This window comes from Neoarius graeffei, chromosome 7 (assembly GCF_027579695.1).
Source record: "Neoarius graeffei isolate fNeoGra1 chromosome 7, fNeoGra1.pri, whole genome shotgun sequence".
In the NCBI taxonomy this organism is placed as follows: Eukaryota; Metazoa; Chordata; class Actinopteri; order Siluriformes; family Ariidae; genus Neoarius; species Neoarius graeffei.
In genome coordinates, this window is record NC_083575.1 from 9857993 (window position 1) to 9871087 (window position 13095).

Genomic DNA, 13095 nt, shown 5'->3' on the forward strand with positions numbered 1-13095 from the left:
AAAATGTCTACGTGCAATGCACATTATGTCGAGGAACAAAGCGTTTGTCCTCGTCAGTGGCCAGTAATTAGTAACAATTTTAATAACTACAAAAATATATTACATTTGATAGATGTCTTATCTCACATTGTCCCACAAAAATATTAATGTAGTGTAGATAACGTTACTAACTGGTTCTGTTAAGTGTCCATTTCAGTCATTAAACACATTTACTTTTATTATGATTACACTAATTGAATTTGTTTTTTTGTTTTGGGGGGGGGACACAAAATGTAACGGAATAATTACTTTCACTGGTAATTAGTTACTTTTATGACAAAGTAACTCCGTTACTAACTCAGTTACTTTTTGGGAAAAGTAACTAGTAACTATAACTAATTACTTTTTGAAAGTAACGTGCCCAACACTGGTTATTAGTTCTATAGTATTTGCATTCCTCTATTAAAGCTATTTACAAAATGTTCATAGTCTGTCAAACAGCATCTAATGAAAGTCTTTTAATTTTCTTTTCTTTAACACCATCACTTTCAGTTTTGCAAACTTGTTCTTCTTCATCTTTTCCTTCAGTCTGTCTGTGTGTTCTTTTCTAGCCCTCTTTGCATCTCTCTCAAACACCTCCTTAGCTTTCCTTTTTGATGGCATCTTAACTATGTCTGATCTTACACCCTGTAAGTACAGAATTCACGTAGGCAGTGCAGGTCACACAATAGCTGTTTTTAGCTCTGTTATGCACGAGTCGCAGTCAAGACGTGTTCCATGCTCAGCTGGCATAAAACTCCGCGAGTCCGGCTGTATTGAGCCACCGGTCTCATGCAAGGCTATTAAAACCGACTAGACCCCCCCAATGATTTAATGCAAAAATAGCCATTTTGTGAAGATGATATTTTTCGCGACAGAATCCGCGGAAATTTCACAGCCCTGCATATTGAATTAAGTTCAACGCATTAGAAACAAAAGCACGAACGGAGTTAAAACACATTTTCTAGCAAATGGGCGCAGCCATATTGTTTTCTCGTTCTATCGCGTACAGTCTCGCGGTATTTACATCAATTTAACTTCCGAGTGTTCCCGAATGTCAACGAGAACAAACGAAGCTGACAAAAACATCGCTAAACAAGCAAACCAAATCAGAACGTATTCTCCTGGTCATTTTACTTAAACATATTTTTTAACGGATATACAAGAAATTTAAAAAAAAAAAAAAAACACCACCACTTTGGCTAGAAAAATAGCGGAATTCCGCTAAATAGCGGACGTCTGGGATCCCTGTGTAATATATCAGTCCATATCGGTATGTCAAAGCAATGGCCGTAAACGAGATTCGCTGAGACCTGTGCGAGACATCGCAGGACGGAAGTAAAACGTACAGCGGAAATAATCAAAGTGACCAACATCTGCCAACGTTGTCAAAAGACACGCGCGCCCTCTTTCGAATGTTGACGTAATCAAGCCGGAAGTTTTGTTTGTTTTGATAGCAATCAGGAAAGTTTGAAAAAAGTAGGCAGTAATCGTCATTTAAACTCGTTTTTGTGCAATATTTCGTTTGGAAAACAGTTTTCAAAATGGCGGCACTGACACCTGGCTGACACTTCACGTTTCGAAGTCTCGCACAAGTCTCGTGAAGATCGCGCGGATAAGCGACGCCTGCCGTGGACCAAACGAACTAAATTCAACATGGCTAAAAACCGAATAGGCCGATAAGTATAATATGTTACCCCTCACCGAATCCAGGGACACATGTCGGCCGAAACGAATCCGAGATAATCGCAAAAGAAGCATTTTTTTCGAAATTTGTGATTTTTGTTTTTTTCCATCATGTGCAAGTTGAGATCTTGAAGAATGCAATCAGTATTTCAGATAATAGATTGTTTTGTTGGAAAAGCATACATTTTTTTGTTGCAAATTGTCTCGTTTTTGTCAGGACTGTAGCCTGCTGGGGGGTGTGGGTAAATTACCATATGGGCCATTCACATGATGATTTAAGTCTTTTGTTGTTGTTTTCCGCGAATCAGCTGTATGATACAAGCTGAGCTCGTGGCTACTTAACTGCATACAGGCATGTAATTTCACTATGGAATGAGCAAGCTAAACAGAGCGCAGAGGAGCTGAAACACCGCGAAGCAAACAGACACACCGTATTTACATCGGAGATGACCATTTCTAGCAAAAAAAAAACCGCAACCTCGTTTTCCAGATTGAATGGAATACTTGAATGATCGGATGATACACGGACTGTTCTAGGATTACATTCCATCGGAGGCATTGGTGTGTGCAAGGCGCCGTTTCTCTTTCTGATGGGGTGAGTTTATTAATCTAAGGCTGTGTGGTTATTTTTGCATGTAACGGAGAGTGTTGTGGTTTGGTTAAGCCTAGGTCACAACCAGACGTACGATTTTTTGGCCGTGCGATTTTTGGCGTTTCCCAAATTGCTGCGTTTTTGTTTTTTTTTGTTCACGGAGAAAGACGCGCGTTGGCTGTAAGTTTGTCTTGCAACCTGAAAAAAAACGTAAGCGCCCGTAGAGTTTGTTTGACATGACAAAGAACCTCTGCGGCTCGAAAATCAGCACGTCACACGCGCGCTCTCGTGCGTTTCACGTGCGCTCTCTTGCGTTTTTTGCGTGTAGACCGGCTGTAGGAGCACGGTACGGCCGGTTGTGACCGAGGCTTTACATGAAACTAGCGTTGTGTTAGTTGTGTCATCATTGTGCTATCTTTCTTTCTTACGGTGTGAGTAATTTTTCAACCACAAAACGTTAAAGTATACTTTAGGACTTATTTTTGTACTTCATAATTGTGTTGGGCATACTTTGCATGGAAGGAAAATTGACGTGGTGATCTTTGTTTACATGAAAGTAGTATCGTGCTAGCTCGTAGGGGGTAGGGCTTTCCTTAATGTCATGCAAATAAGCACCATTATGTGCCCGCCCTACACCCAGAGTAGCTGAGATGGAAAACTTTGAGGGCGATTTTCTCCCTTTTCTGTTTTAAGAGGTATACACTTTCAAATGGCCACACATTCTTCAAATATTGTCAGCTCTCCACATGGAAGACATCATTGGAAAGCTTAGAAACTGTACTTTCTGAATCTGTCAATAACTCAAAATGCCCCCGGGCCGACATGTGTCCCTGGATTCTGTTTTCTGACACATATTTAATTGCAATTAGTTGCCAATACGAATCACGATATAAGGTTACTAAAACGGAAAACGTAATTGAATAACACGTTAATTAAGAAATAAAGCAAGTTTAAAAATGACTTCAGTTCTCCTTTAACAAAGTATAAAAAATAAGAGAGCTCTGAGAGCACAAAATCCCACGCTGGCAACTCGGCCATAATGCTGGTAAAATGCGACTGAATTGAACACAATTGCAATTTGTGTATTACCAACATATAACAAAGAATCCTGTCAAGTTTTGTGAAATTCCTCCAAAAATTGAGAGAGTTGATGATTTCAGAAGGTGAGTACCCTTCCTAGGACAGACGGACGGACATCGCCACGACATAATCCCCCTTTGGGCCTTTCAGCCAGCGGGGGATAAAAACCGTGAGGGAAGTTGATTTCAGAAAGCAAGCGCACCTTGATGAAATTGCCAAAGTACAAGTTTGTTAATAATCAAGGGCATAACTCTGGTAAAAATTGCCTAAATTAAATGAAATTACAATCTGCGTATAACTGTCATATAACAAGGCCTTTTGCCAAGTTTGGTGAAATTCCTCCACAAATTGTGAGAGGAGTTGATTTCAGAAAGAAAACACACTCTCATGACATCGTCAAAGTATAATTTTGTTAATCAAGGGCTGTAACTCTGGCAAAACGTGACTGAATTGAACGAAATTACAATATGCCCATTACCGACATATAACAAAGAATCCTGCAAGTTTCAAAATTCCTCCAAAAATTGTGAGAGGAGTTGATTTCAGAATGTGAGCACCTTTCCCAGGACGGACGGACAGACAGACAGACGGACGGATGACAGAATCCCCCTTCGGATAAAAACGACCGATGTTTGGAAATCCATAAAGATGCATTTTGGGTTTTTAAAAACGAGTTAAACGTGTAATATCGACGGCACTTATCACACAGGTGCACACAAGTATAGAAAACAGACACTGAAATATCCCATCCATTCTAACTTGCTCGACTTGTACATGACCACGCTAATTTGCATAAAGAACACCCCAAATTGCCATATATGGTAAAAACTTCCCTCCCCAGCAGCCTACTTGCTGTCTTGCTTGTTGAAGACGACATGCAGCACGTCCAAGAAAATGAAATTCACCGACAATCAGGTCGAGCTTCAGTTAGGCCCAATCCCAATTCTAATTTCTACCCCTACCCCTCCCCCTTGGCCCTTCCCCTTGAAACTGAGCTACAAGGGATAGGGCTTGAAATTCAACCCTTACGTATTGGGATAGCCCTTCAACGATCGCATACGTCATCGCGTACCTCCGTCAGCATTTACGTTAGCAAAACGCGACCAAATGCGTCATTGGCTGCGACCAGCCGCTACAGTCAGAGCCAGAGGCAGAACCAGAAATCTCTGCTGGCAGGGTGTAATTTGTTAACTAACACCACTGAATGGGATATCTTTGGCGCTTCGTGCACCACATCCGACAGAATGAGGTGTCAGAACACTCATGTAAACAATAAAAGCGAGAATAACAGAACAAAACGTACGCAGTCAAGCAACCGAAAACAATACTCACTCCCAAAGCTTTTTAGCAGCAGCTTGGATTTCAGAAATCGCTGCTCATTCTCAGCTCGAAAGCGAATCAAGCGGCGTGTTTCCTCTGGATAACAACTTAAAACACGTAAATAATGGAGAAAATACATTTATGACAATCTTTTGCCGCGGGAACCGCCATCTTTCTGAAATCCGCATGAAATCTCGCTGAAATCCGCATGGCATTGTGGGAAATCACTCAAACCCCTTCGTTCGGAGTCAGCTCCAGGAAAATCTCCGTTTGGAGGGGTACAGAAGCCCTACCCCTTCCCCTACCCCTCCGCGTTAACTGGGATTGGGATACCCCTACCCCTTCACGTGAACGTGCAAAATGGAGGGGAAGGGCCAAGGGGTTGGTCCAAGGGGTGAAATGGGATTCGGCCTTACACTGCTGAACCAAATCGGGCTTCTTACACTACGTTCAGACTGCAACCTGAAACGACCCATATCCGATTTGTTGTGAAATCCGATTTTTTTGTTAGGCCGTTCACATTACCAATTATATGAGACTTGTATGCGATCTCCAATATGAACGGAAAACGACCCAAAAGTGTCCCGCATGCGCAAATTGACACGTAATAAGCACATCTACAGTAGGGCTGTGCGATATATCGAATATACTCGATATATCGCGAAAATTCTGTGTGCGATACATAAAATTATTATATCGTAACTATCGAGTATTTTATGGTCATCTTCTGACTTGCGTTTGTTTCGTTTTTGTTTAAAACCTTTTCCGGTGGTTTTCTCCCTGTCCCTCAGGCAGTAACGCGAGAGGCTGCCTAAGGGTAAAGAAAACAATAACGTCACGCACTCGCCAACCAATCCCGGGTGACATCTCGGTGCTGAAAGGAACTTCCGGGAAGATTTTCTAGTTTCGGTTGTGTTGCCAGATTGGGCGGTTTTAAGTGCATTTTGGTGGGTTTTGAACATATTTTGGGCTGGAAAACGTTAGCAGTGTCTGGCAACACTGCCGGCGGGAAGATTTCCTGGTTCCGGTTTACAGCGCTGACTCAGTTCGTGCAATCGCTGGTGTTGCATAGGCTACCGTGTAAGCTCTGTCAATTTCAGCGACAAATTACTTCCTAAAAGAACTAGTAAGGGGTCAGTCAACTGGCATTTTTTGGATATCGCGAGGAGGACGTGGAACAGCAAATGCCAGTTTGTAAAGTGTGCAAAAAAAAAAACCTGTCATCACGAAAGGCAGCAGCACGACAAATATGTTCCATCACCTGAAACTCACCCGGTACAGTATGAAGAGTCTCTTAAACTCCGAACTACTTGCCCACGAGCTAACCCCCCCCACAAATTAAACAAATGACCATAGCGGCCTCGTTCTCCAAAGCCCCCCATATGAGAAAACGAGTCCGAGATGGAGAGCTATAACGGATGCAATCACTAACGTCATTGCCGAAGACATGATCCCAGTTAGTATAGTGGAAAAACCAGGCTTCCAAAAATTACTAAACACACTCGATCCCAAACATGAGTTGCCTGGTCGCAGACATTTTACAGAGAAGGCAGTACCGGAATTATACACATCTGAGAGGCAGAGCCAGAAAACATTCAGTTCAAAAGTGTGCAAAGAGAAAAATTATGTTTTGCAGATCTCTCTCTTCTCTCCCTCAATCTCTCTCTCTATTGTGAATGTTCCAGTGGTTCTCAGTAGTCAGGTTAATAGCTTGGAGATCTATTTTTTAAAATAATTTAATAAATGAGCACTTTTCTTATTTAGGCTAAATGTCTTTCTCAGTGTTGAGCTTGCACTTTATTGGTTTGAGCTCTGCAGGGATGTGATTTGGGGCTGGTGAAATTATCTGAAAATTTTAGCTGGGGGGCTGGGGGCCGCAGGCCCCCAGCTGGTCCAGGGCAGCGGCCTGGTGGGGGGACAAGGGGGGAAGCCCCCCGAAGCTTCTGGGTTCTGGGGTTTTCTGACTTAAAAATTGGACTAAAATGGCAAGCAAACATACAAGAAAAAAACTGGTCATGATTAACAAATTCAAGCCAATTTAATGGTCAACATGCAACTCTGACACACACACTCTCGCTCACTCTCACACACACACACTCTCACTCACACACTCTCTCACTCTCTCTCTCTCTCACACACACACCCCAAAGAACCAGCGCGAGCAGGGCCCGCTAGCCCCGCGCCTTGTGACGTAATTCGCCCCGAGGCGAGCCGCGGTTTTTCTCCAACCATTCCCAGCGGAACTTTTTTTTCACTATTCTGTCGATTTCTTTAACTCGATTTGCATCTTTACGCTCGATCACGGAGGCTGCCATCTTTCAACTCTTTGTTTGAAGCGAGCTTACGTACAGCTATCTAACAAGCGCGTTCATTGGTTGTTACAGAGCGATGAGCCAATCATGTACCTCGTTTCATCTCATTGATGTAATTACGTCATTTACGCAATTCCGTCATTGAGATGAAACGAGGTACGTGATTGGCTCATCGCTCTGTAACAACCAATGAACGCGCTTGTTAGATAGCTGTACGTAAGCTCGCTTCAAACAAAGAGTTGAAAGATGGCAGCCTCCGTGATCGAGACGTAAAGATGCAAATCCGAGGCTACCATCTTTCAAACAAAGTCGGAACGAATAGGATACGAATGTGGATGAGGGAAAAATCGGAAAAAAAATTTTCTTCAAGTTTTGAGGTGAAAAAAGCGGAATTCCGCGAATTCGCGGAAAAATCACATCCCTGGCTCTGAGCAGCTCTGTATTGTTTTGCCCCTTTGTTGAAATTTTCAAGATTGTTTTTGCAGTTTGTGCTAGGGTATTAGGCAGAAAAAGAAATTTACCAGTCAAAAATAATATTTTATATAATCCTGATAAGCGCCGCAGGTGCGAAGACGAGTGCTGCAGGCGCGAAGTCCCTCTAGGGGGGTCTGGGGGCATGCCCCCCCAGAAAATTTTTGAAATTTAGACTTCATTTCCTGCATTCTAGGACATTTTCAGGGTGAAATGGCGTGTAATTTTTGATCAGAAATATTGCATATTTTTACTTTGTATTTTTTTCAGTTTCACTCCTGAATGTATCAGATGTATGTATGGTGTTTGATTTGGTAACAAAAGTGAAAAGAAAATAAACAACAATGAATTGTATATAATCTTTTGATCTAGTTACAGTATTTAATAAAAAAAAAAAAAAACAACAGTATTCTATTTTACCATACCCCAATGAAACCCCCTTGTTAATCAATGTATCACACATACCTTTTCTGTCTTTTTGTGGAAAAACGAATCAGTTTTTGTCACATTCAATTTGGGGCGTTTGTTGGGATTCATCTTGATCCAGAAGAGTGAGTCAGCAAAAAAAAATGCGGTTCTCCCGCCAAGAAAGAGGAAACTACAACGCAGGGTGTTTGGCAATTTTCGACCAATCAGAATTCGCGATTTATTCAGTCCGCATGTTACAAGATTCAGTGCGGGCCAAAATGGCGGAAACGATGAAATATTCTGATTTTTCATTTCAAGTTTTCAGTATTTTTCGTATTAAACTGTGTTTCTTACGATTTGTAAATGATGGCGGAACCACACACGGACTGGCCATCGGGAGTAGCGGGAGTTTTCCCAGTGGGCCGGTGGTTCAGTGTGGGCCAGCGGAGAAAAAAAAAAAAATCAAACAGTTGCGCGCTGGCCTTTAATATGATAAGCAATGTTAACAGTTTCTTTAACAAACTGTTAACATTGCTTATCATATTAAAGGCCAGCGCGCAACTGTTTTTTTTTTTTTTTTTCTCCGCCGGCCCACGCTGAACCACCAGCCCACCGGGAAAACTCCTGCTACTCCCGATGGCCAGTCCGTGTGTGGGCGGAACATAACTGGATTTATCGGACGACATGTGGGAGTATTCATGTGCGAAAATTTTCGGCATTATCGTCCGTTTCAGTATCCGTCTGTGTGTATACTTGCCCGTTGAAATCGGCAATCACCCGTCAAATTTACGGGTGGACGGGTCTCTGCCTAATACCTTAGTTTGTGCCACATCTTTGTTGAATAAAAATAGTCTTATTTCAACTCAATTGTGATTTAAATCACTAACATGAAACTTTAAAATATGTGTTGTTGAAAACCACCTGTAAAGTTAACCAAGAATGTTATTTAATCTGCAGGGATTGTAGTGAAAACAGTAAAGAGTAAAAGTTAGATTTCATGGGGTCCTTTAGAGGAGATTTCAATATATCGAGATATATATCGTATATCGTGAAATGGAGAAAATGTATCAGGATATTCATTTTTTCCAATATCGCACAGCCCTAATCTACAGTACGTAATACGTAAACAAAAAAAAGCGCACTCTTCAAGTTTAATGATTTCTTTTTGTTTGTTTGTTTGTTTAATTATCTGGTTAGTGTTAAAGTGTGAGGTCTCGTGTGTGTTTTTGTTTCTGAACTGAAATGAAAACGTGTAGCCTGGTAACGAGGGTTGACTCCTAAATGTCTCTCTAATTTCTATATAAGTGCACTACATGTTACTAGGAAGTAATGGATTTTTAAACTCTATATAGTGCACTCGAGCTTCAGTAGGCAGTCATTTGGGATACGGCCGCTGGATTACCAAACTCTTAATTCAGGCTTAATAATTTGCACATATTTATTTCGTCATATTAATAAACTTTTTCTACATTTTTATAAATATTTATTTAGATTGTTCATAGCCAGCTGAATTCTGCAACTTCTCTCAGCGCTGGCTCAAGGTGCAGAAACACCAGTGCAGTTTGCTATGGAGATGAGGCGAGACCTGGCGATGGGGTTTTTGTGGCGGCGGCGGAACTCGCACAATAATCTGATTAATGTGGGCAGCAGACTAATGAGACCGAAGGTGTCAAATTACTGGAAATTTCCAGAACAATCTTATAATCTTGTAATACAGGATGGTTTAAGTTATAAATCAGTTATAGAAACTGTTTTATTTAATCAGGCTAACAGATCAACATCCAGGTCCCTACCAAATCCACCATTAGCTTGATCAATTCTATAAAAGTCTATTTAAATTCTGAAAACTGTACAAATGTTGTTGTTTTCCACCAAAGAGGCGGGATTAGCCAACGCAGAATAGTGACGTTTGTCTCTTGTTGATGATGTGTAGGTCGCATGAATGCGAGCTGTCCGGTCAGACTGCAGTCGCATGTGAAAATAACGGATATGCATCGGAATTAGGACCACATATCCAAGCGGCCTGGGTCGCATGTGAAAAAAATAGGATCTGTATCGTTCAGATTGTCAGTAACAAATCGGATACAGGTCACATATGGGCAAAAAATTCGGATATGGGTCGTTTCAGGGTGCAGTCTGAACGTAGTCTTTGATACTTTTTAGTTTATTACAGTAATTATATATTCTGTTTCGGATCTTGCGGCTACGCATTCCTTTTCTTGAAATGCAGTAAAAGATTTAATAAAAAAAAACCTCATGTCGAACACATCTGCCCCCGCGACAAGAGTACAATCCAGGATCTCGGAAGGGTTAACCGAACTAATGTAATCTGGTGGGAACGAGCGATTGATTCTGCACTGCTGCAGCCCATCGATCGTCTTCACCTTTAATGAAGCCCTCCAAATAAACACATGAAGAGTTTCAGTCATACAACAAATCACCCTTTTTACCAGGATGTTGTCCATACAGCTGGGATTAAAACAAGAATCCTCCTGGATCCTGCCTTTTCTTTGCTCACGCAACTTTACGAGTCTGGTTAGTAAAGCTGGGCAACATGATGAGTGAAAATCGATGTTGTAATAAATGATGTCCAGAAACCGTGTGTGTACTGGGACAGCTTTCCAACTGTAACATTTTTGCGACCTTTTTCACAGGTCCCCTTCCTCCAAACCTCCGGTATCACAGAAACGTCTTTGAGTGGAGTGATATACTGCGGTCACTCCTCCTTCGTCCATGATGTGTGCTCAGATTATACAGCAACACTACTTCTCGTTTCTGAGAATCTGAGCTATTCCTTTTGTACCGAGTACTGGGTCTAAAATTAAAAATAAATAAATAAATAAATAAATAAACAAACTATTCTCCGATCCAATCAGGTGTGAAGGATGATATCAATATTACACAAGAGGATAGCAATCGTGCACGTAGTAACAGGAGCCCCGAGTGTGCCTGTGCTTTTTTTTTCTTTTGAAGAAAGTGCTTTGATATCACGACCGATGCATTCTGAGGGCTGACTCCTCATGCCTCTGTTATCGAGAGCAGAAGTGTTATAATTGCATTTATTACCAAATGAATGATGAAATTCCACACAAAAATAATCTGGAAAAAATAAATTATTGGAACTCCATCTCACTGAAGAAAGAGATGAAGTGACCTGACCTTCTCATCCAGTTCAGTCTGTGCATCCTCCAGCTTTTCAGTAAACGACCTGATTTTCTCCTCAGCCTTGATGATGGCTGATTTCACTGAAAGAGAGAAAGAATGAAGTTCAGTGTGGTAAAACTGTGCAGAAAGCTGTACACAGGGTCCAAAAAAATATGCATCGACTGCAAATCAGCCTCATGAGGGAGGAAAAAAAAAACCTTCAGGTGAGATTAGGGCTGTGCGATGTCCCCTTAATTGGCATCGATGATGTTTACAGTGCAAACATCGTGATGGACGATCATATCGTGGGCGGGGGGGGGGATTTTAATACCACATTATTAAATATATTATTATTATTATTAAAAGTATTAGATACTCATCCGAGGCTTTGGCACGTAAAGGAAAAAAAGCGCTAGGTGATGTGGAATATTTGGCCTTGATAACGGATATGTGGTCCAGCTGCAACATGATGCCCTACATGTCAGCTACCGTACATTATGTGGACCGAGAGTGGGCAATGCAGTCCAAATGCCTGCAAACGAGTTTCATGCCAGAGACACATTCAGCGGACAATTTAGAAGACGCATTGCGCGAGACACTTGCCGAATGGAAAATAGAGGAGAAAAAGATCGCCTGCATAACAACGGACAACGGGGCGAATATTGTCGCAGCCATCAGGCAATTGAAATGGCCGTGGTTAAGTTGTTTTGGGCACAATTTGAACCTGGCCATAACCAACTCGCTTGCGCAACAGAGGGCCAGTACAGACCGAGCGTTTGGAGTTTGCCGAGCAGTCAACACTGCGTTTGCGCACAGCTGGCTTCGGAGAAATGAGCTGCGCAAAGCGCAGGTGGAAATGAACCTCCCCGAGCACTCACTGATCACGGCAAGATATTAATCTGCTCTAACAATGAAAGACTAGTATTCAAACTATGAGAAGAAACTACACTTAAGCTATTACTCACTGTTTATTTACACCATATCAACTGAAGATGCGTTTCGGCCTTTAGTGCGCACTTGAACGCGCTAATTTTTCCAATTTATTAGTGTTTGAATTATTGCACCAGCTTTTAAAATCATGATTTAATATTGTTTTTTTTTTTTACTGTCTTTACATTTGTCAGAATCACCTTCATTCTTCCCTTTGGTTTGACAGTATGGCTTAGAGTGGACCATTTTGTGTCTGAAAGTACCGGTAGGCCTATTTACCAGATTAAAGTTATTTGACTTCTGCCGAAGTCTGCGCTTCACTGCCGTTTGATAAGGTGCAATATTTCCCGATTGAAGTCGTTAATAGTGGCTATTTGTTTGAACAACATGACAAATTTTACATTAAAAGTATAGTGTAGGCTAAAAAATGAAGTCAAAATGTATTATTAGTAGCATACTGTATTTGTGTAACCACATGTTATGTTCACTAGCACATCCCTGCACCATAGCCTACGTGAACAAGCGGTAATAGGATATTACTTTATAATGATTTATATAATTATGTATTTATATATAATATGTTATATAATATATTTATATATTAAACAAAACAAACTAACTAAACTAACAAAAAACTAACTTTTTAGGTTAAATAGGCCCAGATGATACCGTATATGCATGTTTATGACAGGAGGGGGCGTGGTATCACGATGGTGGCTCTCCATTGTGATGGATGACCACCATCGCCGATGGACGATGGCATCGTCTATCGGCACAGCCCTAGGTGAGATATGACAATTCCAGTCACGTTATGTTTTAAATTCAATAATTTGTCTCCATCACATCGTCTTGTAAAATTGTCTTCAAAACTAATTTATTAAACAGGTTGGGGTTTTTTTTTGTCTACTTTGCAAAATGCATTCTCTTACGCAACTGTAATAAACGCTTTAAGCTCCACCCACCTCACAATCACCTCATGTCTTTTATTACTCTCAAAATTCTTTTTTTGTTTTGCTATATCAAGAACTGTTTATGACCCATGCTCGTGCCATTTTACATGTTCATTCCTGTCTCTAATTAAAAGGACATTACAGATGAATTAGCGCTGTGCTCACAGCTCGCGATACTCGATCA

General features: G+C 41.2%; 1 protein-coding gene across 1 annotated transcript in view; it reads right to left on the reverse strand.

Annotated features, from left to right (window-relative positions):
• ccdc172 (coiled-coil domain containing 172) overlaps nt 1–13095 on the reverse strand; it is a 52610-nt gene that overhangs the window by 31906 nt on the left and 7609 nt on the right. The window contains exon 2 of the mRNA XM_060924595.1: nt 11047–11132. Within this exon, the coding sequence (XP_060780578.1) occupies nt 11047–11132 (86 nt within the window). The remainder of the gene's footprint in view (nt 1–11046; nt 11133–13095) is intronic.